General features: G+C 39.3%; 2 protein-coding genes across 3 annotated transcripts in view; one reads left to right on the plus strand and one right to left on the minus strand.

Moving 5' to 3' along the window:
* Positions 1 to 24,827, minus strand: part of NPR3 (natriuretic peptide receptor 3) — a 69,958-nt gene that overhangs the window by 34,135 nt on the left and 10,996 nt on the right. For both annotated transcript variants that reach the window (XM_082623158.1, XM_082623157.1), the window contains exon 3: positions 11,274 to 11,440. In XM_082623158.1, the coding sequence (XP_082479284.1) occupies positions 11,274 to 11,440 (167 nt within the window). The remainder of the gene's footprint in view (positions 1 to 11,273; positions 11,441 to 24,827) is intronic.
* LOC309805726 (coiled-coil domain-containing protein 167-like) lies at positions 5,195 to 5,783 on the plus strand. Its single transcript, XM_082623874.1, has one exon. It carries the CDS (start codon positions 5,306 to 5,308, stop codon positions 5,597 to 5,599), a length of 294 nt encoding a protein of 97 aa, XP_082480000.1. The 5' UTR covers positions 5,195 to 5,305; the 3' UTR covers positions 5,600 to 5,783.

Below are 24,827 nucleotides of genomic sequence, written 5' to 3' on the forward strand. Positions count from 1 at the left end.
TTGAAAGAGTACAGGAAGTAAATAGTAGATGAGGAAAGTCAAAAAAATTTTGAAAGTTGGAAAGGGGTAAGTGACTCAATAGACCTGAGAAACCTAAATCCAAGTGTGCATGGGAGCATGACAGGGAATTCCAACAAGAAGCAAAGAACTCCAGTCCAGAGGCTCTAAACTGGAGACACTAGTTACCTCTGGAGGTAGGGATGCAGTGGGGTTGGAAATACTGGGATTAGTTGAAAATCTGTACAAGAAGCACTTAAATGTCAGATCCCCCACCCCCAAGCCTTAAACACAGAAGAAACTGTCCCTTCCTATCCAGGCAGAAGACAGCAGATTTATTGTCTGAATATGTTGACACAAAGATCCGACTGGGAGGGTACAAGGCACAACTGGAGGTTGGGTGAAGCATAATACTGAAAATTGAGGTGTAAGTGAAAAGTCCTCAGTCCTAAAGGTGAGAGTCCCCCCTTTCTAGGATCCCAGAATGTAGGGCAGGCTTATGACTCTCAAGAAGTTATTTGGAGGAGAATTATTTATTGAAACTGACCAGCCTAAGAGAAACAACCCTCACATAATCATATTTGGGATAACCCTTTGAAAAAGCCAACTTGACATGTTATTACCGTACAATAAAGTCCACCACTAGACAAGTTCCCATGCACACAGAACTTAGATAAGGATTACCAACAGTTTAAGAAAAGCTATAATATGAAAGAGAAAGAATTCAAAATGAATATTTTTAGAAAGGAATTTGAAAGAAATAAGTGAGCAGGAAGTAAAAGAAAACTTTTTAAAAATCTCAACAAATATGAAATATCTGCAATTATGTGAAGCACCTTTATTATATGTGCCCTTAGAAAGAAAAAATTATGACAGCCCACCAATTATAAAATGAATCTCAACTTTAGATTAGTTAAAATGTGAACGAAGTATATTCTAGAACTGATGAAAGAGTATACTCAGGAAAAGAAGACATTGCATCCAGGAAACAAGGTGTGTGTTATTTTATAAAAAGAGAGGCACTCAGAGAACAAAAAAGAGGTCTTGTAAATTAAAAAGATGATATCAAAAATTAAAAATTCAATAGACAAGTTGGAAGATAAAGTTGTGGCAATCAAAGAAAATAAAAGAAGTTGGAAGAGTTGAAAAAATGGGGGAACCCAAGGAGAAACACTCCAAGACACATATTAATCAAACTAACAAAAATTAAATTCAAAGAAAAAATATTAAAAGCAGCAAGGGAAAAGCAAAAAGTAACATACAAGGGAAGCCCCATAAAGTTTTCAGCTGATTTTTCAGCAGAAACTCTGCAGACCAGAAGGGAGTGGCAGGATATATTTAAAGTAATGAAAGGGGAAAACCTACAACCAAGATTACTCTACCCGGCAAGGATCTCATTCAGATTCAATGGAGAAATCAAAAGCTTTACAGACAAGCAAAAGCTAAGAGAATTCAGCGTCACCAAATCAGCCTTACAACAAATGCTAAAGGAACTTCTCTAGGCGGGAAACACAAAATAAGTAAAAGACCTACAAAAACAAACCCAAAACAATAAAGAAAATGTTAATAGGAACATACATATCGATAATTACCTTAAATGTAAACAGATTATATGCTCCAACCAAAAGACACAGACTGGCCAAACGGATACAAAAACAAGACCTATATATATGCTGCCTGCAAGAGACCCACTTCAGACCTAGGGACCCATACAGACAAAGTGAGGGGATGGAAAAAGATATTCCATGCAAATGGAAATCAAAAGAAAGCTGGAGTGGCAATACTCATATCAGATAAACTAGACTTTAAAATAAAGATTGTCACAGAGACAAGGAAGGACACTACATAATGATCAAGGGATCCATCCAAGAAGACATAACAATTATAAATATTTATGCATGCAACATAGGAGCACCTCAATACATAAGGCAAATGCTAACAGCCATAAAAGAGGAAATTGACAGTAACACATTAATAGTGGGGGACTTTAACACCCCACTTACACCAATGGACAGATCATCCAGACAGAAAATAAATAAGGAAACACAAGCTTTAAATGACACAATAGACCAGATAGACTTAATTGACATTTATAGGACATTCCATCCCAAAGCAGCAGAATACAATTTCTTCTCAAGTGCACACAGAACATTCTCCAAGATAGATCATATCTTGGGTCACAAATGAAGTTTCAGCAAATTTAAGAAAATTGAAATCATATCAAGCATCTTTTCTGACCACAATGCTGTGAGATTAGAAATCAATTACAGGGGGAAAAAAGCCATAAAAAAACCCACAAACATACAGAGGCTAAACAATATGCTACTAAATAGCCAAGAAGTCACTGATGAAATCAAAAAATATATACAAACAAATGACAATGAAAACACAATGACCCAAAACCTATGGGGTGCAGCAAAAGCAGTCCTAAGAGGGAAGATTAGAGCAATTCAATCCTACCTTAAGAAACAAGAAAAATCTCAAATAAACAACCTAACCTTACACCTAAAGCAATTAGAGAAAAAGAACAAACAAAACCCAAAGTTAGTAGAAGGAAACAAATCATAAAAATCAGAGCAGAAATTAATGAAATAGAAACAAAGAAAACAATAGCAAAAATCAATGAAACTAAAAGCTGGTTCTTTTTATTCTTCAATTTGTTAATATGGTGTATCACATTGATTGATTTGCATATACTGAAGAATCCTTGCACCCCTGTCCTTCAAAACTAAGGTGAAATTCAACAAAGAAGGAGATTTGATATCCAAGAAAAAGAGGATCTAGTACAGGAGAGAACTAAAGGTTGATATTCAAGAAAGCAATTACTCTAAACTAGAGCAGGAAGACAAAGGGGGGAAAAAAGAAACATCATTATCCAAAATTTTTGGCTGAGGGAATAAGAATGAAATAGTGAGAATTACATGGAAGCAAATAAAAAACCAAGGACATTACTAACTGCAGAAAAAACAAAAAGCTAGGCAGGAAAAGAAATGTAATCATAGAACACTACATGATTCAGTTGTAAATACATATACATATACATATATATGCATGTCATAATAATAAAAGCTCTATTTTTTTAGCTTCAAATTTTATTTTGTGACTATACCTTTAACGAAAAATTATGTCACAAAACATTGGGAGGATGGGAGGAAAAAGAAGTATTGGTAGAGGAAGAGTGTATAAAGGAGCTAAATCTTTTTCCATTTTACAAAATCACAAAATAATATCAAAATTTTTAATATTCGAAACATCCATATAAATAAGCTATTTAGAAATATAAAGGGTTTCCCTTTATATTGGCAGAGGCCAATAAAAACGTTAAGGATTATGGCCTCCAAAGAATGGGAGTCAGGAGCGGAGAAGAGTAGAATGGGAGACTTGTGTTTGTCTTAACTCTCAGAGTATCATGAATTTATTTTTAATTCAGTGTGGGTCTTCTTTCATTGTACTCAATCTAGAAAATCATGTATTGTTTTGATTTAAACAACTACAACATCAAGGAAAGAGGGTGAGCTTCACCCAAGGGCAGAGCCAACTGCTAAAGGGCCAGCCAGTGAATGGGTCTCAGAAGTGCCAAACACAATAGGAGAATGGGGCAAAGCCAAGAGTGGGATTTACAGGACCGAGCAGTCAGAGCAGCTGCCAGAGGGGAAAAGAGGTCTCCAACACTGGCTCAGTCTAACCTGAGAAATAGTAGCTGGGACAAATTTAAGTCTACCTCTTAAAGACATTATGTGAAAACACTGGTTGTAAAGACTGGACTGACTCCCTAGTTCAGAATGAAGGAATAAATAAATGAATTAGTATCTCTTTCATCTCAGAAATAAAACAAATGGTTTTAGAATATAAGATTGAAAACTATTAGAGCATTCAGGTGTCTCTTCATTTTCGTCCAGGGGAGTGATTTTTCAACGCAGAACTGCTTGCACAATGTTGTACCCTATCCATAGGAATAAAGAGGGCTTGGGGCAGTAACTGATTAAATGGTATGCTGACTAACCCTGGTCTAGTTCAATGATGCTTACCTTTTTGTGACATTGACCCCATTAAAAATCAGATGAAGGGTGCTGACCCCTCTCTCCAGAAATATACACATGTGCACTTACATACAAAATTTTGCACAGAATTGTAAAGAGTTAATGCCCCCTAACTCAGGAAACCCTCCTCCACTTAAAGAGGTCACGGAAAGTTGGATGAATTTGGAGGGAGCCTTCTACTAAAGAACTAAGTGAACCCACTCCACCGTGTTTGATTTCATTTCTCTAGAAACATGGATATTTTCACACATGTGCCGCATTTGCTCTACTGCAAGATAAACTGTCCAGACTTGTGTGAATGCCATCAGTGTGTCAGAGTGCTGACACTGAAGTGAATGATGTTTCACATCCGTGCTGGCACAGGAATGCAGCTCTTGTAGCCTCCCAGAGCTCATGGCCATGGATATTTATATACTTGCTCAAGTATTTTTAGGTAATGAAGATCCCACCCAAGATGGGACCATTACATGATCCAGGATCAAGTTCACAGCCATGGTCCCTGGGGTGCTCAATAAACATCATCTGCTGATTTAGGAAATGGTGGTTTACACTTCAGAAGAAAACAGGCAAAAGAGATCGCTGCAGATGGAGAGGAGACAGAGTCCTAGCCGGACTTTGTCAAGTATGTGAAAGAGTAAAGAGAAACTGATATCTTAAAAGTGTGTATTTGGGGCTTCCCTGGTGGCGCAGTTGTTGAGAGTCCGCCTGCCAATGCAGGGGACGCGGATTCGTGCCCCGGTCTGGGAAGATCCCACATGCCGCGGAGCGGCTGGGCCCGTGAGCCATGGCCGCTGAGCCTGCGCGTCCGGAGCCTGTGCTCCACAACGGGAGAAGCCACAGCAGTGAGAGGCCCGTGTACCGCAAAAAAAAAAAAAATTGTGTATTTGGGCAGGCAGGGGGCAGGGAAAGGAAGGAAGTGCTCCTGCCTGTGCCGCCTGCCGGGCTCACTTGTAGGGCCTGAGACACTTAATCTTCGGGTCATGGGTTTGCCCCCATATTGGGCACATTGTTGTTAAAAAGGTCAGACTGATGTAGTGGATAAAGAAAGCCACTGACCGGGAGTCAGGGGATGCAACTAATCTTGGCTTGGCCACCACACAGCGCATTCTAAAACCAAATACCAGTGCTCTAGAATTGGAACCATTCGGTGGCAGAGGCCAAACAGCTCCATCCAGACACCCTGGAATGAGAGCCACTGCACATGTGGGTGACCCAATATAAACCACCAGAGAGCGTCCAATAATGACTCCGGGAACCCGGCAAGTAACATGACTAAAAAGAAGCTGGAGAATCTGGGCATCGCTCTAGAGATCGATGGGCTGTTGAAGAAGCTGTCACAACGTCGGAGAGACCTGGAGGCTGTGAACTCCAGGCTCTATGGGGCGAAGCTGAGCTCAGAGGCCAGGAGGTCTCTGGAGAAGGAGAAAAGCAGCCTCTTGAACAAAGCCTCCAACTATGAGAAGGAGCTGCAGTTGCTTCGGCAGGAGAACCGGAAGAACATGCTGCCGTCTGGGGCCATCTTCCTCCTTCGGACCCTCATCTATGCCTACTGGACGCTGTGAGCCTGAGATTTCTCCAGTCAGCACAGGCTTCCCCTCAGCTCTGTGGTCACGGCCAAGCAGGCCCGTCAAGCCTCAAGAGGACCAAGGTACAAGGGCCATTTCTGCCTGACCCAGACATCGGAGCAGGGCTTCCTGTCGGCCCAGCCCCTCTTGCCTCCCGTTCCTGCTGTGGGGCTTGAGTCTCCAGAAGGACTTTGTGCTTTGCTTAGCCCAAGGGAAAGGCAATAAAGACCACCCTGGCTGCAAAACAAAACCCCACCAGAGGAGGCTAGACAGACACTTGGCAAGCACTTGTCTGAGCCACGCTGGGAGTCCCACTGATATTTGACGGCCTCTCCAGTGGGGCTTTACTTCTAACTTTAGATTTCTGATGCCACCCACTAGAAGGTCTTCAGAATCCCCACTGGAAAAACCCATTACTAGCCCCCAGTACCATCTCCCACAGTATAAATGGACTTGAACTCCTGGCTTTGTGTACCTGATAAGGTCTAAGTACAGGACTCTGTCACCACCCAGCATTGTTGTACTGACTGCAATATAGTGGTTACATTTGGAAAAGCCACCTCACCTCCCTGGGCCTCAGTTTTCACCATGGTACAGGAAGGGGCTTGGATTTGATGTCTTCTGGTCCAATAATAACCCCCAATAATAAGCCTAATAATAATAGCTTACATTTATTGGCTGCGTCCTATGTGCCAAGCATACAGTAAGGGGGATGCAAGAGTGAACAGAAACAGACATGGTTGCTGCTCTCATGGAACTTACTCTCTGGCAAAGGAGGCCAAGATTAACTTTAAAAAATCCCATACATAGACATGTGGTTACAACCAGAGAGGCATGCTATGATAGAAAGGAGCAGAGTGTGTGAGATTCGTCTGGAGTGTCAGGAAAAAACCTCCTGAGAAAGTGGTATTTGAGTCAACATCTGAAGGATGATGAGTAGGGGTGCTGGGGAGGACATTGACATGCAGAAGCCTCATATACATTGGTCACATTGGTCTGGAATATGAGAAACAAAAGTAAGAGAAATAACGGCTACCATGTATTGAATATTTACTTAGTGCCTGGCATTGTGTTCAATATTATTTATATACAATGCTTGAGTTCTTTCAGTGACCTTGTCAGTTAAAAATTATTTATCCCCATTTTAGAGTCAGCAAACTAAGGCACAGTTTCAGAAACATGCTCAAGACCAAAACAGTAAGACGCAGAGCTAGGTCTGTGAAACCCCAAGCCTGCACACTTAGCCATTAGGCTATACCACCTCCCAATATAATGGGCCCTATTAAAAGATGATGCATCAGAATAGATTAGGTTTCCAAATATACTTTTAAAAATACTATTATAGTACCCATAGGAATGGCAGAGACACTGTCATAGATACATATGGTAATAATGAGACAATTACAGTACATGCAACACCCAGAGCCCCAATGATAGCCCAGCCCTAAGCAATCTTATTCTCCATCGCATCGCACACATGTACCCACCCAACTACCCACCAGAGATGAGTGAAACAGGAGTGGACTTCCAACCCAGAGAGCCTAATATACAGGCTGCCAATAGCCTTTGAGACAACCCAGCATGGAAAGCTCCACCAAGGCAAACTTGTACAGGTTCAACCACAATTATATTCTCCAAGATATGAACTGGGAAATAGAGGAGTTCAAGACTTGGTATAGAGAAAGAGCAGAGTTAGTCCAGGAGTGCAGAGATTATTAAAGTTAGAAAACTCTAGTAATGAAGGTGGTTCAAAGATACAAATGTCCAATTATAAGATAAATATCAATACATTCCAGGGATGAGATGTACAGCAAGATGACCACAGTCAACAATACTGTATTGTATATTTGAAACTTACTAAGATAGTAGATTTTTATAGTTCTCATCGCCAGAAAAAAAATTTGTTTGTAACTATGTGAGATGATCGGTGTTAACCAAACTTATCATGGTGATCATTTCTCAATATATACAAATATCAAATCCTTATGTTGTACTTACACTTATACAATGTTATATGTCAGTTATATCTCAATAAAACTGGGGTTCAGGGAGAAAACCCTGGTAATGCAACTCACCACATTATAACAGAATAAAGAAAAAATACGATTATTTCCATAGATGTAGAAAACGCATTTGATAATATTCAAACACCCCAACCTACACAGGTGATAAAATTCCACAGAACTGAATACCCACACACATGCACATACACACATAAGTACAAACAAAATTGAGGAAATGTGAGTAAAATTAGTGCATTGTATCAGTGTCAATATCCTGGTTGTGATCTTACATATAGTTTTCCAAAGTGTTACCACTGGGGAAAACTAGGCACTATATACGAGGAATGTCTCCATATTGCATCTTAAAACTGCATGTAAATTTGCACTCTTCTCAGTTAAAAAGTCACTTTAAAAAAAGAGAAGGCAAGAGTTGGAGATGAAGGTAGGGAGAAAGAGAGAAGGAGAGAGAGAAGAAGAGAGGGGGGAGAAACAAAGTAACATTAATAACAAAATTTGGTAAGTTTAAAATATATAATAATAATTTTATTAAAAAATACCATTGCCATTCCATCTTTCTAATGTTTCAGTATAGCCTTATAAAATCTTTTAAGCTCCAAATGTTTGCATCTTGACAAGATCCTAAGCTTTCCAAAGATGCCAACCACATGCTAATCTGATGACTGTGATACTAGCATACATGACATGGGGTCAAGAATATCATATAGTTTACAATGCCTACAATCAAAAGCTGTGTCCTGACACAGAGAACAGAAATGTGGTTGCCAAGGGGGAGGGGGGTGGGGGAGGGATGGAGTGGGAGTTTGGGGTTAGCAGATGCAAACTAGTATATATAGGATGGATAAACAACAAGGTCCTACTGTAGAGCACAGGGAACTATATTCAATATCCTGTGATAAACCATAATGGAAAAGAACATGAAAAAGAATATATACATGTATAACTGAATCACTTTGCTGTACAGCAGAAATTAACACAACATTGTAAATCAACGATACTTCAATTAAGAAAAAACCTGTGTCCAGATCCTTTCCTAATCTACATTATGTGAATCTTTATGTTTTCTGTGCTATTTTTGTTTCAGTTATCCTAATAAAGGGTATCATTTTGCCAGAACAGAACTTCACCAACAAATAAAAACAAATAAAAGAGAACTTCCACATCTAATAAAGACTCTTTCCCCAAAACCCCAAGTAAACATCACACTTAAATGGTGATATGAACAGATATGAAATCTGTTATATGCTCTTCACTTTAAAGTTCAGAACAAGGCAAGGATGCCCACTACCACTACTTATATTCAATACTGCATTGGGATCCTAGCCAGTATCATTAAAAGATTTAATTTAATTAATTATACTTAATTTAATAGACAATGTAATTAAATATCTCTTAATTAAGCATGCTTAAAAGAAGAACTGAAAAGAAACAAAATTGTTACTATTCAAAGGTCTTGTGGTTGTTTAGAAAATGCATGGTAAAACTTTAGAATAGAGTCCACCAAAGTTGCTGGATTTGAGATCCAGTAACAAGGACTGAAGAGCTCACGATGGGTGTCACTAACAGAAATTCTAAGTAGATGAGACAACCATTAGTACAAACAAGAGAAGCAGCAAGAATGAGGAAAGAGCTGAGGCTTAAGATGAAGACCACCAAGTCTTGTTATTCCTCTCCAGCATCTCCCGCTGCAGGAGATCAAGCTCTAGCCTCTGTGAGGCCCCGTATCTCCCTCTTCCACGATACTCACCACAACCACCTGTCTAAACGAACCTGATAAACAGCTGCAGTGGCACTCAAAAGAGCACAGCTAAAACACACATAACTATGAAAGACAGAATAAGTCATTATGAGGAACTCCAATTTCTACTTTACATTATCATTTTTATTTATTTATAAAATCCGTTTTAATGATCCCACCATCAGAGGGAAGCGATATTGTAATCTACAACTACAAATAATCTCTAAAGCAGCAGTATTTGGTTTGGAATGTATTATGGATCTTTATAGTAGGTACACCTTCCAGGGAGATTTTGCCTAGATTACCATTAAAATAAGATTTAATATTCTGAACACAGGATAATTAATGACCAAGAAGATGTACCTGATAGTGCAAAGGAATGCCAACTTTTGCCCACTAAGTCTCATAATGTTGGACGACCTGTACTGAAATACTTGAACTTCAACAACCTTAGGAAAGAAGTTAGACAAAAGGACACCATTTCTGAGTTTTTAAGCCAGAAAATTAATATGAACCTAGCAAAGTAAAATAACATACAGTGGCATAGGTAAAAGACTTGGATGTTTTCAATATTGACATAGGCCACCTCTGGCAGAACTACTGAAGAGAACTACAATGTCCTTTGTGTCCTTTCACATTCCTGAGGCAAAAGATTTGGATGATTACAATACTATCATAGGTTTCTGTAAACTTGGGCTCTACTTCTTTCATAATTAAGAACACCCTGTCCAACATGGCAGCCACTGGTCATGTATCACTACTGAGCACTTGAACTGAATTAAGATACTCTGTAAGGGTAAAATACACACTAGATTTCAAAGACTTCATACAAGAAAAAATATATACAATCTCAGTCGTAATTTTACATTGATTAAATGTTGAAATGATTTTTTTTCTATTTAAGTGAAATAAAATGTATTATTAAAATTAATTTCACCTGCTTTTTTAACTTTTTCTAATGTGATTACTAAAAACTTTTTAATTACATTTGTGGCTCACATTACATATCTAGAAGACAGTGTTAATTTAGAAAGTCAAAAGGTATTTTAAATGATATGTGTATAATATATAAATCACATTTAAGACATGAATACATGTTTATAAGACCCTTTGTATGTCTAGTAGCAAATTCCTATAAAGACAGGTATGATCTTATAACAATAGTACAAAAGAGACACCATTCATTGAGTTCCAACTTTTTGACCAGACAATGCTAGAGACTTCAGCTAGATTATCTGTAATCCTCCCATCCTCATCTGAATGAGGGAGACTGAGGAATCTGCCCCAGATCACACAGTTAGATGTCCCTCTACTTAATCCTGAGCCTGGCCTGAGCTCCTGACTCCAGTCCACTCTTGGAAGATGCATGAATAACAACCTCACTAATGGTGTGCGACACTCTGAAATACTTCAGTAGGGAACAGCCTGCAGCAGAAGGAGGCAACAACACGGCCACAAAAGAGAGAAGCAGACTGGTCACGAAGCTAAGACAGATTGCCAAAAGAAGGAGCCTTCTAAAATCCAAAATACCTTCCTCCACCAAGCTCTGGAAAAATCAGGCATGCAAAACTTTGGCAATCCTTCATCCGTCTTCTCCCCCAACACGCTCCTAGCAGAATAGGTGATGGAAGTCTCCAGATCTCTGCTCAGCATGACCACAAGTACCCACAGAAAGCAATTTCCCTTCCTTCAGCAGCTGGCAAAGTGTAAGTGAAGCGTGGGGTGATGGGCGCCTGGTGGGGAGGAGGGAGGAGAGATGGCCAGAAAAAAAAAAACACACACACAGGAAGCAACAGTGACATTCAGACGTGAACCTAGGAATGGTTCAGAACAGGACGCTTTATCACACCTGATTTAATTCAAAGACTGTTTTCAGGATGCTGAAGGTCTAGGCTCATAATCAATTACTTACGTAGTCCTCCTCACTGAGCCCTTGCTTCTCAACAGAACTTTTCACCTCCATGGAAAACTTCTCAAACTCAGGTTTCACTGTCCTCAGTAGAGTGATTGTTTGGAGGGATGAGTACGCTTGCTTAGCTTCAAAGTCGTGTTTGTCTCCTCTCTTCCACGAGCCATCTCCTACGGGAGAAGTAAAAATATTTATAATTCCAAGCCAGTCACCATAAAGGGGCCATTCTCCCTTTTCAACTGCGACGTGTCTCTACATGTTTCTTTTGGTGGCCGGGGCAGGAGGTATTGTCACAGTTTTGCACTTGGATAGAAAGTGACAATGTCAAGATCCTCAAAGGAGAAGAAGGCCCTTTGGACATGTGTTCCTTTGAAATGTGAAGCAGAAAGAAAAGCACTGTTGGGTTAATTGCCTTATAATAACCCTGTAACTAATTTTCATCCCCCAAGAATTGCACCACTGCAGGAGTAAGCAGTAGGTCTATTCCTTTCCATTCACACTTAGTTTTTAATATTTTTTAATCAACTGTGGAGGTCAACCAAGATGTTACTGCGCTACAGTAAACCCGACACTACGTAGATGTGGAAGGCAGGGATGGTTACGGACGACAACAGATTTACACGAGTATTATAAAGTTGGTGCTAAAAGAAAAAGGTTTGAGATTATTGATATTTCTTGAAATGTTTCTCGAATCTCTTCAGACTGAAAAGTAGCTTAGGTGAACTTGAGGATTTATATCTCTCTAGTGCTGGCAACATCAAAAAGGTTATTTATGGGACAAGTCGATCTGTGCATCAATAGTAAAAAAATTAAAATTGCTAACATTTATTGAGTATATATATATATATATTATAATAATAATAAAAGCCTAGTTATTGAACACTTTATATTTATAAACTCATTTAATCCTCACAAGATCCCGTGACTGTGAGTACAATTATCCTCTCTATTTTACAGATGAGGAAACTGAGGCATTCAGAAGCTGGCTACCCCCACTGCTTCATGGCTCTCCCTTTCACAAAAGCAAAGGCAAATTACATGGATAAGAATCATTCTTCTTCTCTTTATTATTTCATTTTTGAGAAAACATGTGGCTTGCAGGACCCCAACAGGAAATATGGACCTCTAACTTTTGACCATAATAATAATAATTCTGTGAATTATCATTATGATTCCTTGAGATCTCTGCAAATACAACAAGGAATTCAACCGGCTGGAGTCCAACATCACAGTCATTTGTTTGCCCTGAGCCCAGAGTCCATAGCAGATGCCCAGAGCCCAGAGGCTAACCAGAGAGGATGCTTCTGGAATGTGCAGCCAGGGCTCCGTGGCCCTTGCTCTACTCTTACAGAAGAAGTTCAGTTAAGAGCTGGTGGTTTTGGAATTTCTATCATAGCTTAAATCAGACAAACAAGGATTAACTGAACTACGTGCAAGTTTCTGTGACAGCCAGCACAGGGGGCATCATAAGTGTTTTGAACTGTCTCCACCACCTTCAAGAGAGGGATTTAGATATGGGCATGTAAACACCTGAAGTCATTACAGGATAACAGTTAGCTTACTATGCGGGGCGGGGGGTGGTACATGGAAACCACGCAGAGTACAGAGGAAGAGGTAACCAGCTCCAAAGAGGGAAATTTCATGCCAGGAGGAGGCATCAGCCTGGCCTTAAATGTGTGAATAGGATTTTAATAAGAGGAGAAGAGGATGGAAAAGCATGCTTGGCAGAATCTACAGCACGGGCAGAGGTGCAGACGTATATGACATCCAGTGGGCAGCTGGGAACCTCTGTCTGGAGCATGAGAAAAGGCAGAGACAAAGACTTTGTTTGTGGAGGCATCTGTTTAATCATAATCCTAATAATAGCAGCCATTTATTAATTGCTTAGTATGTGCCAGGGAGCTGTTAAAAGATAAATAAGACAGAGTCAAGGACAGAATTCATTAAGGGCTCGGTCCATTCGCAATGAGCACAAGAGTAAATTTCAAGCCACTGAACAAAACTTGATGAAGTCCTCCTCCTCCTCCTCCACTATGAAACCTCCCAAACCCCAGTGAGGCCACAGCTATGCCAGCGCTTGCTCAGAGGGCAAGTGAGCTGTGTGGAACTGTCATCGGCCAGGGCCAACCCCTCTGGGTGCTCAAGACATGGACAACGCAGCCTTTTGTCAAGGGGCCAAATCCATTTGCCAGCAAGGCCCCAAATTCTAAGAATGTCTATCTTCAACCCATGAAGGAACCCATTTCTTCTAGGTGTGCAATCCATATGTATTGATTCTTTTTTAATTGACTCGAGGTATCAAGAATCAGCAGGAATGGTGTTTCTTAGGCAAAGAGGGTCAGAGTTCCTCGGCTTTGGGTAAGAGTCCCGTCCGGGCACAAGAAAGGAAATAACCCTATAGGGTATTATGCTGTGTAATTAGAAAATACACATAGAACTGGAAAGAGCAACTATCTTAGTTACTAATATGGAAAAAAACTTTTTTTTTAAATTTGAAAGAAGTGAAATACAGTACAATAAATCTGTCTACCACAATCTAAAAGGTAATGATCTTGGAGTTCCGTTTTCTAGAAAAAAAGAATGAAGGGACTTCCCTGGTGGTCCAGTGGTCAGGGGGCATGGATTTGATCCCTGGTCGGGGAACTAAGATCCCACACTGCCACGTGGCATGGCCAGAAAATAAAAACAAACAAAAGTTTTTAAAAAGAAAGAAAGAAGAATGGAAACAAAAGTGCTTAGTAAATGTAAGCCAAACTAAATAGGTATCTAGTCACAACCATAACCAATACTATGACTTCCTGCTTTGTGTGTGTTTCTTATTGTACTGTGTCAGTAACCTCTCGGGGCCACTGAACCCTATCAAAAGCAGAGGTCGGCTTGGCATGATGCCCCATCAGTGGGGACAAGTTTAATTCAGCAGGCACTGGGTGCCTCTGGAGATTTACGAGCAGAACAGAAGAATGACATTATCAGACTCATGCCTTGGGAAATAGCAATGGATTAGACTGGGGAGACACTGAGGGCTCACAGTCACAGTAATCCAGGCAAGGGGTTACCAGCGGTTATATGTGGGAAGTCACACCTCCCAAAAAATTGAACATGGTTCTCCGGATGGTTAGAATTACAGGCATCTTTTCTTTTCTTCCTTTTCTTTTTTTATGTGTTTTTCTGACTTTAGCAAATTTTCAGCAGTATATTTATTGCTTTTATAATCATAAAAAGAGGGAGGACCCTTGAGAATGAATGCAGAGGGCTGTGCAAGAGGAATCTGAAGACTCTACAAGAGTGAGGGAGTGAACGACAGTCGAGAGGGACGCGCGTCACCAGTGATGCCAAAGAGGAAAAGCAAATGGTTGTCAGAAGAAATAGCAGAATCTGCTGTTAAGTCAAAGGAGTTTAGGGCAGTAAATCTTTTCTGAAGGTGTGAAGAAACATTCTTATAAGACCATTCCATTCCTTTGATCTAATAATTATTATATAGAAAGTAATAATTATAAAAAACCAATTATTTTATTAAAAATAATAAAATATTAAAAACAATTAAAAAAAAAAAAGAAATAGCAGAGCCAGAGGGAGGAGGGGGTTAGGTGGACACGGAAATGACAGTGATTTCATTTAGGGTCATGGTCAATCCAAGGTGACTGTCTACAGAGCACCCAAGTGGCAGCACCAGGCTGGGGTTGGAAGGAGGGGTCTGAAGCCAGCAAGAGGAGTGAGGGCTAGAGACAGTGCTGGATTCCACGTCCATATGTCTTATACTTAGTACCCAGAAGGAGAGCATGGAGGGTGAGCACACACACTTTGGGGGCGCTGTTTTTAGTGGGCAAAGGACTAAAAGGAGACAGAAGGGCTAAGAGAAAGCCTGAAGAATGCTGTGCCACCAAAGCTAAGACAAACAGGGTTTCCATAAAGAAATGGATGGAAACAATATGGCAAGGACTAGAGCTGTATATAGCTCTACTATAGCAGCCACTAGCTCCATGGGTGACTGCTTACATTTCAATTACTCAAGATTAAATAAAATTAAAATTTCAGTTTCTCTCTTGCACTGGCCACATTTTAAATGTGCAATAGTCACATGTGGCCAGTGGCTCCTGTACTGGGCAGCAAAGAGTAGAACACAGCCAGCATCATAGAAAGTTCCCCTGGACAGCACTGCTTTAGAGGCAGGTAGGCACGGTCTGCACTAAGGCTGGTGGCTTTGGTGATGAGAGGGTCAGCGGTGACCTAACACTCTCAGAGGAGTGGTGGGTCTTGTTGTCATACTCTTACAATGGTCCTGAGCAAGGGATTAAGAAGAGGAGAAAGAAGTCAGCTAACGAGAAGTAGGGCAGAGAAGGTGATGCTTGCAGTTGTTTCAGGAATAAGGGAAAGTGAATTTGCTTTCTTTGTTTGGTTTGGTTTTAAACATCATGGAGCCCCAAGCTTGCATTTAGAGTGAGAAGGGTACAGAATATTTGTGAAAGAGGAAATAACCTGCTCAGCACCAAGCCCTGTGCTTGGCAATCCTGTGGCCAGGAAGCTAGTGAGAGCCGTCAGTACTGGGATAACTGTGTCATCCTGTAGCTCTCAGTACTTACCAAGGACCCAGCACATAGAAAGCCTTCAGTAAATGTGCGCTGAATGAGGAGCTGAGACATCACAGACTACATCCAAAAAATGATGCCTGGAGCACACCTGGGCTGGCTGCAGAGTATGTGGCTCTTGCCCTCTGGAAGTCAATTAAGTGAGACAAAAGGATTGTCCACCCTGCCTCACCCCAACCTCTCCAAATACCCAGGAGTTACCTGCTTGCCTTGAGCTAGGCTGGTCCAGATTCTCCCATCAGTGATAACAGGACCACTTACTGAGCGATGCCATTGTGAATGGCTTTGCCTGGAGCATTTCATTCTTTAATCCTAATGAAAACTCTATGAGGAATATTTAAGTATGATCCCCATCTTACAGATAAGGAAACTGAGGCTCAAGGAGATTAACATGCCTGAAGTCACTTGGTTAATAAATAGAAGCAGGATTCAAATGCAAGCCAGTCTCCAAACTCCAGTGCTGTGCCTGTTCCTCATTCATCTCATCAAAGTTTGGTGTGTTCTAAGATTTAAAACTTCAAATTCAGTGGAGTACAAGAATGTTAAAAATAAAAGTAACAGAGAAAGAAAGATCAGAAGAAGAAGTGTCTAAACGTGGTTTAACAACTGTTACAGTTGAAAGATTGTGTGAGAATTCCTTCTCTTTTCTCACTACCCTAAACTGACTATAACATGAATATATCACTTTAATAGCAAAATATAAATCCAACCCTTCCCCAGTTTTTTCTGCCATTTTTCTACTTTTAGCGAGTCAAGTAATTTATGTGCATGACCAGCCCTGGAATACTCCCATCATCACCTTAATGAGTGCCTCTGTGTTCTCAGGAAGTCAGGAAAGCTCTACAATAACCTTACATTCCCAGACAAGATTGCGCAAATGACTTTCCACCTAGCTTACATCCAAAGAACATAATGCCAGTGAATGAAAATGCCAACAGGTGCTATTCAAAACTCTGCAGCACAATATATATCATCTTCACTCTGGATTTTTTTAAAACCTATCCTTTCAATCTTATTTTCCATCACTTGAATTCCCTCATAATATATTCAGAACTCCTGTAACAATATAATTGGGGCAGATCTGAGAATTTTTCTGAGTGCTCACCATGACAATCTAATAATCAGTAAATATGGACATGCTATCAATATGTTTTCTTAAAAAAACAATCTCAAGTATTATTTAAAACAGAACCTTTTTCTAGAACTGGTATAGACTTTGATGTGACAAAGCACAGGGAGAGGAGGATGTTGGAGAACTTTTCATGAACATATATCTGATTCTTAGAGTATAAAAATCTCAGAGAAAGTCCTTTATGAGCGACAGACACCAGAACCTCGGTCTAGGTCACTGTGCCTGCCATAAGATTCTATTTACTGCTTCTACTCTGAAGAGGAAAAGTGCTTCAGGGTCTGCAGCAAACCTCCCTACATCCATTCTCCCACCCATTCTCTCTGTTACTCCCTTAGTAACAGATTCCTGAATTGATGTGGGGTAGCAGTGAGCCCAGCTAAAAGCACGCATTTACTGGCCCCCCTCCCAACCACGGGTAGCAAATGTTACATAAGCGAAAGTTAATGAGTGGGGCTTCCAGAGAGCCCTTCAAACAGAACTGAGTCAACTGAAAAGGATCTCTTTTTGCCTCTCATCTTTCCCCTTCTGTCTTGCCTAGAATTAAGACACAATCCCTGGAATCTTAGCCACTATCTCATGATCTTGAGGATGGATGCCATTCACTAGGATTGAGGGAGCAGAAAACAAGAAGAAGCTTGGATCCCTGATGACATTATGGAACCATCATTCTGCCCCGGACTGCCCACCTCTGCACTTCTTACAGTTGAGGTAATAAACCTCTACATTTGTTTAAATTACTATAGCTGGAAGTCTTGGTTATTTGCAGGCAGATATAATTCCTAATGCACCCACGTCCTTAGGATGTACTAGATAAAAGTTGACTAATTTAGTAACAAAAAAATGTATGGCCTAAATCAAGCTATAAAACTGCACCACAAGAAAATGTACAAACTTAACTTATCATTTTTAAAGTATTATATGTAATGGTCAAAGTAAACTAAAATTAATAGTAAATATAGTGAACATTTACTAAACACTCATCATGTTCCAAGAAGTTTTCTGTGTCTCTCACATACACCACCTCATTTATTACTCAGCCTGATGCCATGAGATAAGTACTATTATTATCATTAGAAGAAACTAAGACTTGCAGGGGAAGGGCAGGGTTATGTCAATTTGCCAAGAGCTAGTACATGGCACAGACTCTCAGGCAGGCTGACAGCCGAGTGCAAAGCCTAAGCAACCAGGCTGTAAAAGGGAAAAGAAAGGGGATATAATCAGAAAAACCCTGACACCACAGAAATACAAAGGATCATGAGACACTACTATAAGCAACTATATGCCAATAAAATGGACAACATGGAAGAAATGGACAAATTCTAAGAAAGGTACAATCTCCCAAGACTGAACCAGGAAGAACAGAAATATGACCAGACCAGTCACAAGCACTGAAATTGAAACTGTTGTTTAAAAACTCCCAACAAACAAAAGCCCAGGACCTGATGGCTTCACAGGCGAATTCTATCAAACATTTAGAGAAGAGCTAATACCTATCCTTCTGAAACTGTTCCAAAAAATTGCAGAGGAAGGAAAACTCCCAAACTAATTCTATGAGCTCACCATCACCCTGATACCACAACCAGACAAAGATGTTCACAAAAAAAGAAAATTACAAGCCAATATCACTGATAAACATAGATGCAAAAATCCTCAACAAAATACTAGCAATCTGAATCCAACAATACATGAAAAGGATCATACACCATGATCAAGTGGGATTTATCCCAGGGATGCAAGAATTTTTCAAAATCCACAAATCAATCAGTGTGATACACCACATCAACAAATTGAAGAATAAAAACCATATGAGCATCGCAATAGATGCAGAAAAAGCTTTTGACAAAATCCAGTCCCATTTATGATAAAAACTCTATAGAAAGCAAGCACAGAGCGAATATACCTCAACATAGTAAAGGCCATATATGACAAAACTACAGCTAATATCATACTCAATGGAGAAAAGCTGAAAGCATTTCCTCTAAGACCAGGAACAAGACAAGGATGTCCACTCTCACCACTTTTATTCAACATAATTTTGGAAGTCCTAGCTATGGCAATCAGAGGAGAAAAAGAAATAAAAGGAATCCAAATTGGAAAAGAAAAGTTAAAGTGTCACTGTTTGCAGATGACATGATACTATACATAGAAAATCCCAAAGATGGTACCAGAAAACTACTAGAGCTCATTAATGAACTTGGTAAAGTTGCAGGTTACAAAATTAATTAATACACAGAAATCTGTTGCATTCCTATACACTAACAACAAAAGATCAGAAAGAGAAATTCAAGAAACAATCCCACTTACCATCGCATCAAAAAGAATAAAATACTTAGGAATAAACCTACCTACGGAGACAGAAGACTTGCACTCTGAAAACTATAAGATGCTGATGAAAGAAATTGAAGAAGACACAAACAGATGGAAAGATATATCATGTTCTTGGATTGGAAGAATTGATACTGTCAAAATGACGATATTACCCAAGGGAATCTGCAGATTCAGTGCAATCCCTATCAAATTACCAATGGCATTTTTCACAGAACTAGAACAAAAAAATCTTAAAATGTTTATGGAGACACAAAAGACCCTGAATAGCTAAAGCAATCTTGAGAAAGAACATGGAGCTGGAGGAATCAGGCTTCCTGACTTCAGACTATATTACAAAGCTATAGTCATCAAAACAGTATGGTACTGGGCTTCCCTGGTGGCACAGTGGTTAAGAATCTGCCTGCCAATACAGGGGACATGGGTTCGAGCCCTAGTCTGGGAAGATCCCACATACCATGGAGCAACTAAGCCCATGAGCCACAACTACTGAGCCTGTGCTCTACAGCCTGCAAGTCACAACTACTGAGCCCGTGAGCCTTGAGCCCATGCTCCACAACAAAAGAAGCCACCGCAATCAGAAACCTGCACACTGCAACAAAGAGTAGCCCCAAATCACCACAACTAGAGAAAGCCCATGCACAGCAATGAAGACCCAATGCAGCCAAAAATCAATAAATTTTTTTTTAAAAAACAGTATGGTACTGGCACAAAAATAGAAATATAGATCAATGGCATAGGATAGAAAGCCCAGAAATAAACCCATACTCCTATGGTCAATTAATCTACAACAAAGGAGTCAAGACTATACAATGGGGGAAAGACAGTCTCTTTAATAAATGGTGCTGGGAAAACTGGACAGCTACATGTAAAAAAAAAATGAAATTAGAACACTCTTTAACACCATACACAAAAATAAGCTCAAAATGGATTAAAGACCTAAATGTAAGACTGAACACTATAAAACTCTTAGAGAAAACATAGGCAGAACACTCTCTGACATAAACTGCAGCAAGATCTTTTTTGATCTGTCTCCCAGAGTCATGGAAATAAAAACAAAAATAAACAAATGGGACCCAATTTAACTCAAAAGCTTTTGCACAGCAAAGGAAACCATAAATAAAACAAAAAGACAACTCACAAATTGAGAGAAAATATTTGCAAATGATGTGACCAACAAGGGATTAGTCTCCAAAATTTACAAACAGCTCAAGCGGCTTAATATCATCAAAACAAACAACCCAATCAAAACATGGGCAGAAGACCTAAATAGACATTTCTCCAAAGAAGACATATAGATGGCCAAGAGGCACATGAAAAGATGTTCAACATTGCTAATTATTAGAGAAATGCAAATCAAAACTACAGTGAGATATCACCTCACACCAGTCAAAACAGCTATCATCAAAAAATCTACAAACAATAAATGCTGGAGAGGGTGTGAAGAGAAGGGAACCCTCCCACACCGTTGGTGGGAATGTAAATTGATACAGCCACTGTGGAGAACAGTATGGAGGTTCCTTAAAAAACTAAAAATAGGACTACCATATGATACCTCTATCCCACTCCTGGGCACATATACAGAGAAAAACATGGTCTGAAAGGATACATGCACCCCAATGTTCATTGCAGCACTGTTTACAATAGTCAAGACATGGAAGCAACCTAAGTGTCCATTGATAGATGAATGGATAAAGAAGATAAGGCACATATATACAATGGCATTTTGCTCATTCATTAAAAAGGATGATATAATACCATTTGCAGCAGCATGGATGGACATAGAGATTGTCATACTGAGTGAAGTCAGACAGAGAAAGAGAAATATCATATGATATCGCTTATATGCAGAATCTAAAAAGAAATTATACAAATGAACTTATTTACAAAACAGAAACAGACTCACAGACTTAGAGAACGAACTTATAGTTACCAGAAAGAAAGGGTGGGAGGAAGGGATAGTTACCGAGTTTGGGAGTGACATGCACACACCACTGTATTTAAAATGTATAACCAACAAGGACCTACTGTATAGCACAAGGAACTCTGCTCAATATTATGTAACAACCTAAATGGGAAAAGAATTTGAAAAAGAATAGGCACATGTATATGTATAACTGAATCACTTTGCTGTATACCTGAAATTATCACAACATTGTTAATCAACTATACTCCAATATAAAGTAAAAAGTTTTTAAAAAAATAAAATAAAATAAATAAATTTTTAAAAATTAAAAAAAGAAAAACCAGGGATTTGGTAGATTGTATCAGAGTACATTGTATAACTCCATGCAATTCAGTTTTCAAGAAGCAGAAAAACTGAACTAATGGAAAAATAAGTTTTAAAAAGTTGTCCCCAAAATCACCAACAATAAGTCATATATACATAAAGCCAATAATAAGTCATATACATATGTATATACAAATACATGACTTCTTATGCACTCATATTTTGCACTGAGAAGGACACAGCACCACTTTTGTAGTATTCTTGCCAAAAATGTGTAAACTCAACTTATTTGAAAACACCAGATAAATCCAAACTGAGAGACATTCTACAAAATAACAGACTTATCCAAAGTGTCAGGTCATAACTAACAAGGAAAGGTTGAAGAACTATCACAGACTGGAGAAGATTAAGAAGACACAAAACTAAATGGATTGGATCCTGGAACAGAAAAAGAGCATTAGGATGAAAGGTGGTAAATTTCAAATAAAGCCTGTAGTTTAGTCAGTGGTATTGTACTAATGTTAATTTTCTTATTTTGATCATTGTACTATGCCCATTTAAATTGTTAACATTAGAGGAATCTGGGTAAAAGGTATACACAAACTATTTTTTTTAAAGTTCTCTGTACATCTAAAATTATTTCAAAATAGATGTGTTTTTTAATTTTCCAAAAATTACCTCTGAAAAGAAGTTAGGTCCAGATAGAGAGTTGAATTGTTTCCATATTTCAAGGAATATTCTTATGGTATATAAACTGTTCTAGAGCATAAAAACAATGGAAAGTGTCCCAATTAATTTTATAAAGCTAATATTAACCTGATATTAAAATCTGATAATACCACCTAAAGGCAAGAAAACTATCCAATCTCAAGAGTATAGATTCAAAAATCACAAATAAAACACTAAAAACTTAAAATCAGCAGTACTTCTAAAAAAATCATGACAAACTATGCTTAATTAGAAGAATACTATAATGGCTCAATACTAGGAAATTTATTAAAAGTACAGATAAAATGTATTTGATAACACTCATCACTCACTTCCAATTTTTAAAACCACACTTAATAAACTAAAGAATATTTTAACATCTACTTCTGACAAGATATTAGAAATTAAGTATCACCATTGTTATATAATATTATTCTAGAGGCTACTGCCAATGCAGTAAGAAAAGAAAGATAAATATAACATTCAACTATCAAAATGGAGGAATACAGCTTCCCTGGTGGCGCAGTGGTTGGGAGTCCACCTGCCGATGCAGGGGACATGGGTTCGTGCCCCGGTCTGGGAGGATCTCATATGCCATGGAGCGGCTGGGCCTGTGAGCCGTGGCCACTGAGCCTGCATGTCCGGAGCCTGTGCTCCGCAACGGGAGAAGCCACAGAAGGGAGAGGTCCGTGTACCGCAAAAAAAAAAAAAAAAGGAGGAATAACGATTGTTATTATTTGAAAGTGATTAAGAAAATCTATTAGAACAGAGGATTTAATATGTGGAATTCTTGTTTTCTATATAACAACTACAGTTACAAAATATAATAGTAAAAGGTCATGAACATAATAACAACCAAAAAACATAAAATGTCTAAGAATGAACTCAGCAAGAATGGTGCAGAATTCAAATAAAGAAAACTACAAAACTTTGCTTATGGACATAAAAAGAAATTCAAATAAGTAAAATAATTTAAAAGTTAAATGATACAGGGTTGACAGAAGTGCAGGAAAACAAAATATCTCATACACTGTTGCAAAAATGTAAATTGGCAAACCTCTTTAGAGGACAACTTTGGCAATATCTATCAAAATTTAAGTGCATGTAACATTTGACCCAGAATTCTACTTCTAGAAGCTTGTCTTACAGATTATACACACATACATACATGTGTATGTATGTGCACACATGAATGCACATGGCAAGGCAACTCAATATAGCATTGCTCTTATAGCAAAAAGCTGGAAACAACATAAATATTAAAAAACAAAAGACTGATTAAGAAAGATGGCATATCAGGGCTTCCCTGGTGGCGCAGTGGTTGAGAGTCTGCCTGCCGATGCAGGGAACACGGGTTCGTGCCCCGGTCTGGGAGGATCCCGCGTGCCGCGGAGCGGCTAGGCCCGTGAGCCATGGCCGCTGAGCCTGCGCGTCCGGAGCCTGTGCTCCGCAACGGGAGAGGCCACAACAGGGAGAGGCCCGCGTACCACAAAAAAAAAAAAAAAAAAAAAAGTTAGGGGGAAAGACAGTGATGAGAGCAAGCAGGGGAAAACTGGGTGTTTATCCTGCAAGTCTCAAATCTTCAATTTTATCTGCTACAGGAAGCAGAGGTTACTTCAACAACTTTGCTTTATTCCCGTGAGAAGTGTGATTCATTACGTTTATGCACAATGATCTACAGCTTAAGCCAGGAGCTTATCAGAGCAGGAAACTGAGGCATATGCTTTAAGGTTTAGATCCCATCTAACTATATCTCGACCATGATAACTGAGAAGTGGAGCTCAGCATGAACATGCTGTTCGTGATACACACACTTACAGTTCCCCTGTAACTGCCAATGTGCAGTACTTGAGAAAATGTTCCATAGCCCTACACTGTTTACTTCAGAGAGAGCCCTAACCACATTTGGGGAAAATGTTTTATACCCGCGATCTTGATGACTTCCTTGAACACTCTCCATCACAGGAACCCTGGGAACTTCCCCAGATCCATTTTAAGGAGTTAAATGCTTTCGATTGTAACTGTTAGTGGCTACCCAACTTTTCATAAGAGAAGCTAAGAGACAGTAATCTGGAAGGAGGAGGGGCTGGGAGCAGCACCTTTCAAAATTTTTTACCTCGATTTACAGTAATGGTTATTTTATTTATTTGACATTGTGGCCCATTACAAATACATGTGTAACATGCATAAATATATACACACAGACATGTAATCGTATTCCTAAAATAAAAGTTGTATGAAACCATACATATGCTATGTGTGACACACTTTGACATGTTCTATTCTATTACGTTGATGTGTTCGAGTCTATTCCATGCTACTAAAAATTCTGCCCAAATCTCTCTAAAATTATTCCAGCAGTCCATCATGGTGGCAACCCAAAGTTGGAAATGCACTGGGGAGGGGTCCTCAGGGCCTGGATTTATGATCCTTTAGAGTGCTGGAGTGAGCTATGTTCTCCCCAAGTCCCTTGGCATCACAGGTGGTGGTAACTTTGTGCTCTGAGTTCTCAGAGAAGAAAAGCTTGAGACCTTATGAGAAGTGGGAGTGTTCAGAATCACAAATTTCTAAAACCC

The sequence above is a fragment of the Mesoplodon mirus genome, assembly GCF_964341445.2.
Source record: "Mesoplodon mirus genome assembly, chromosome: 5".
In the NCBI taxonomy this organism is placed as follows: domain Eukaryota; kingdom Metazoa; phylum Chordata; class Mammalia; order Artiodactyla; family Ziphiidae; genus Mesoplodon; species Mesoplodon mirus.